The 2641-nt window shown below is 41.5% G+C and overlaps 2 protein-coding genes across 2 annotated transcripts; one reads left to right on the top strand and one right to left on the bottom strand.

Annotated features, from left to right (window-relative positions):
* Positions 1 to 690: 690 nt before the first annotated feature.
* Positions 691 to 1611, top strand: LOC125503172 (LIM homeobox transcription factor 1-alpha-like). Its single transcript, XM_048663172.1, has 3 exons — positions 691 to 963; positions 1018 to 1306; positions 1367 to 1611. Exons 1-3 carry the CDS (start codon positions 829 to 831, stop codon positions 1591 to 1593), a joined length of 651 nt encoding a protein of 216 aa, XP_048519129.1. The 5' UTR covers positions 691 to 828; the 3' UTR covers positions 1594 to 1611.
* Positions 1612 to 1682: 71 nt separating this feature from the next.
* On the bottom strand, positions 1683 to 2601 carry LOC109534409 (U6 snRNA-associated Sm-like protein LSm2). The gene is made up of 4 exons (XM_019900081.2): positions 2489 to 2601; positions 2359 to 2426; positions 2208 to 2298; positions 1683 to 2083 (listed from the first exon to the last, which is right to left on the bottom strand). Exons 1-4 carry the CDS (start codon positions 2489 to 2491, stop codon positions 1958 to 1960), a joined length of 288 nt encoding a protein of 95 aa, XP_019755640.1. The 5' UTR covers positions 2492 to 2601; the 3' UTR covers positions 1683 to 1957.
* Between the last annotated feature and the right edge of the window lie 40 nt (positions 2602 to 2641).

The following is a 2641-nucleotide window of genomic DNA, read 5'->3' as shown; positions in this document are numbered from 1 at the left end:
ATTTGTGTAATAGCACATAATAATTTGTTTATGCCAATAACCAATAAATTATAAGCTTTGCAGCTTTTCGGAAATTCTGAGAGCTTTGGCGTTACCGCCAAGCAGCACTGCGTAAAATATGATTCTCATTGGTTCGCTCTCATTGTCACTCTCGAATGTCACGTTATAGGCGGACGTAATCCGTGTACACACTAATCGGGTAATTTGAATTTGTTATATGCATTTTAATTGTTTGAATTTCATAGGGTGGGAACTGTTAGCTCCGGATAAATTTATTTGAGTAATGTAGAAATTTTATTAATATTGCCCAATAAAATTATAACGTTGACGCATTTAAAAAGAAAAGTTCATTTAAACTCTTGTACTTGTACGTGCCCTTACTTTTCTGCTGCGGGCACGCAAAATTTATATTCAATCAATTTGGAATATACCGTAGATATACATTCATGTATATTACCAGAATATTTGTTTTGAACATACTAGGTATATTCAACTGCACATATACACAATAAATAATACCTGGCATGTTCATCTGCACATATACCCAGTATGTACATACCTAGGAGATACTTTTTATGAATATACATGCATGTATATTCCACGAACATTCATGTTAGGAATATTCAAACATGTATATTCCCGCAATGTTCTGTATATTTTTTGAACATTCTGGGATATTCATAGAATATCAAATGCTATCTGCGAACCGCCCTACTTAATTGTAATAGAATAGATAGAAAAATCTGAATTTCCTTTGCAGGTGAACAATTTGTTTTGCGCGCTGGTCAGCTTTTCTGCAGACAGGACTTTGAAAAAGAGCTCTATCTCATGCAGCAGGCCCATAGCGGGGACGAAGACCTGCTGGATGAAAACAGCAGGCCGCGGGACGGCAGGCGAGGCCCTAAAAGGCCGCGAACCATCCTCACATCGGCCCAAAGGCGGCAATTCAAAGCCTCTTTCGAGGTAAGACCGATTGAAATCGAACCGGGTTCGGTAGTTTAAATGTTGGCTTCTCAGGTCAGCCCGAAGCCCTGCCGCAAAGTGCGAGAAGCGCTCGCCAAAGATACTGGCCTGAGTGTCAGGGTGGTGCAGGTGTGGTTCCAAAACCAGCGGGCCAAGATGAAGAAAATCCAAAGGAAGCAGAAGCAGGAGGATGGGAAGTCGCCCAGCGACAAGGAGAAGAGCGACAAGGAGGATAAAAATATCAAACAAGAGTCAAGTCCGGCTAGTAGTGAGTTTGGGCTCGGGCTGGGCTATGGAAGCTCTGGGCAGCCCCTAAACCCCAACATGCCCTACTCGCCAGATGGTAACGTTAAATTTACTTGTTTTACATAGAATATAACATGTAGTATGTGAAAAATTCCAGATAACTACCCAGCGCATTCAGGCGAATCGTTCTGCAGCTCGGACATATCTTTGGATGATAGCACGAACTTTGACCATCTGGATGAAGCCACTTCGGACACGATTTCGCTACAGAACTTGGAATTGCAGTCGCAATCACACCATAGCGACAACGTCCCATCCAGTGTGGCCAATCCTATCGACAAGCTCTACCTCATGCAGAACTCGTACTTCAGCACTGAGCAGTAAAATCGGCTCCTCATCTGGCCTTGTTTTCATTTTGTTGATTTATGCAGACGTTTATTTATTTTCTTGTACATAGAACCAAAGCAAATCGCTGCCTTGCACACTGGCACTTATTTATTGTATGTATAAATATCCGAAACCTTTCGTTTCCCCTTAAGTCTACCTTAGGATGAAATCTGGTCGAATTATTAATTGTGATGGACTATGACTTATGCCAAATATAGTGTTTAATACTGCCTAGATCTTATTAAGTATATTTTAAATAAAATATTTCAAAAACAACTTAAACTTAATTTGTATGATTTGGTGGGCCCCTTGATAAGTCCTTCGTAATCCTTTCGCTCAATCAATGCTGGAATGCTTAACACTATCGCGTTGGGGCAGATGCCTCCTTCCTGGCTGCATCTTGCAATAGCTGTGTGTCCACTTCATCCCCAGGCAGCTGCACATATCTTACAACTGAGCCTCTGATGAAGCAGTTTTTCACTGACAACTTCAAGAATAACAACCGTTAGGGCCACACTCAATTACTACCGACCTATTTGCATGCTTTGAGCTAATCGGCAACTAGCATTGATTGAAGCAACTTGTAAAGGTAATAGACAAAGTATATTTACCATGTGAGGATACTTCTCCGTGTCGGTGACGCTAATTTCGGTCAACTTTATGTTGAGGTACTGGTCCACTGAGTGCAGCGTCCCACAGATGCTGCAATTGAGTTAAACAACTGAAAACCCACTCAGACTCATCTTGGTGGATGCCACTTACCTCAGATCGTTTTTCAGCTCCACCACCACGTCCTTTCCCACCAGGGACTTGAAAAATGAGTAGAAAAGCTGAAAAGTGAGCAAAGGGGACTTAGCAGGTCTTGATGGGGACTAAATAACACGTTTCTTACCATTTTTTCGGCTTAATGTTTAAATAACACTAAAACTAGGCTATGTTTCCCGTAAATGACAACCATAGAACAAGGCTTCTGACAGCTCAATGTAACCATAGATGAAGACAACCACAGATCACAGAGGTTATAGATTGGAAACTGCCATATACG

This window comes from Dendroctonus ponderosae, unplaced genomic scaffold (assembly GCF_020466585.1).
Source record: "Dendroctonus ponderosae isolate FM_Combo_2020 unplaced genomic scaffold, Dpon_F_20191213v2 Dpon_F_20191213_1273, whole genome shotgun sequence".
NCBI lineage: Eukaryota > Metazoa > Arthropoda > Insecta > Coleoptera > Curculionidae > Dendroctonus > Dendroctonus ponderosae.
Note: the sequence above shows the minus strand (reverse complement) of the source record. Positions and strands in the feature narration are given on the sequence as shown.

What these genes read in the sequence shown, in the direction of transcription:
- LOC125503172 (XM_048663172.1), top strand. Translation starts at nt 829, where the DNA reads ATGCAGCAGGCCCATAGCGGGGACGAAGACCTGCTGGATGAAAACAGC. An exon ending in AATTCAAAGCCTCTTTCGAG is followed by an intron (nt 964 to 1,017) that starts GTAAGACCGATT and finishes TTGGCTTCTCAG; the next exon opens with GTCAGCCCGAAGCCCTGCCG. An exon ending in CATGCCCTACTCGCCAGATG is followed by an intron (nt 1,307 to 1,366) that starts GTAACGTTAAAT and finishes GAAAAATTCCAG; the next exon opens with ATAACTACCCAGCGCATTCA.
- LOC109534409 (XM_019900081.2), bottom strand. An exon ending in GAGCTGAAAAACGATCTGAG is followed by an intron (nt 2,299 to 2,358) that starts GTAAGTGGCATC and finishes ACTCAATTGCAG; the next exon opens with CATCTGTGGGACGCTGCACT. An exon ending in CGGAGAAGTATCCTCACATG is followed by an intron (nt 2,084 to 2,207) that starts GTAAATATACTT and finishes TTATTCTTGAAG; the next exon opens with TTGTCAGTGAAAAACTGCTT.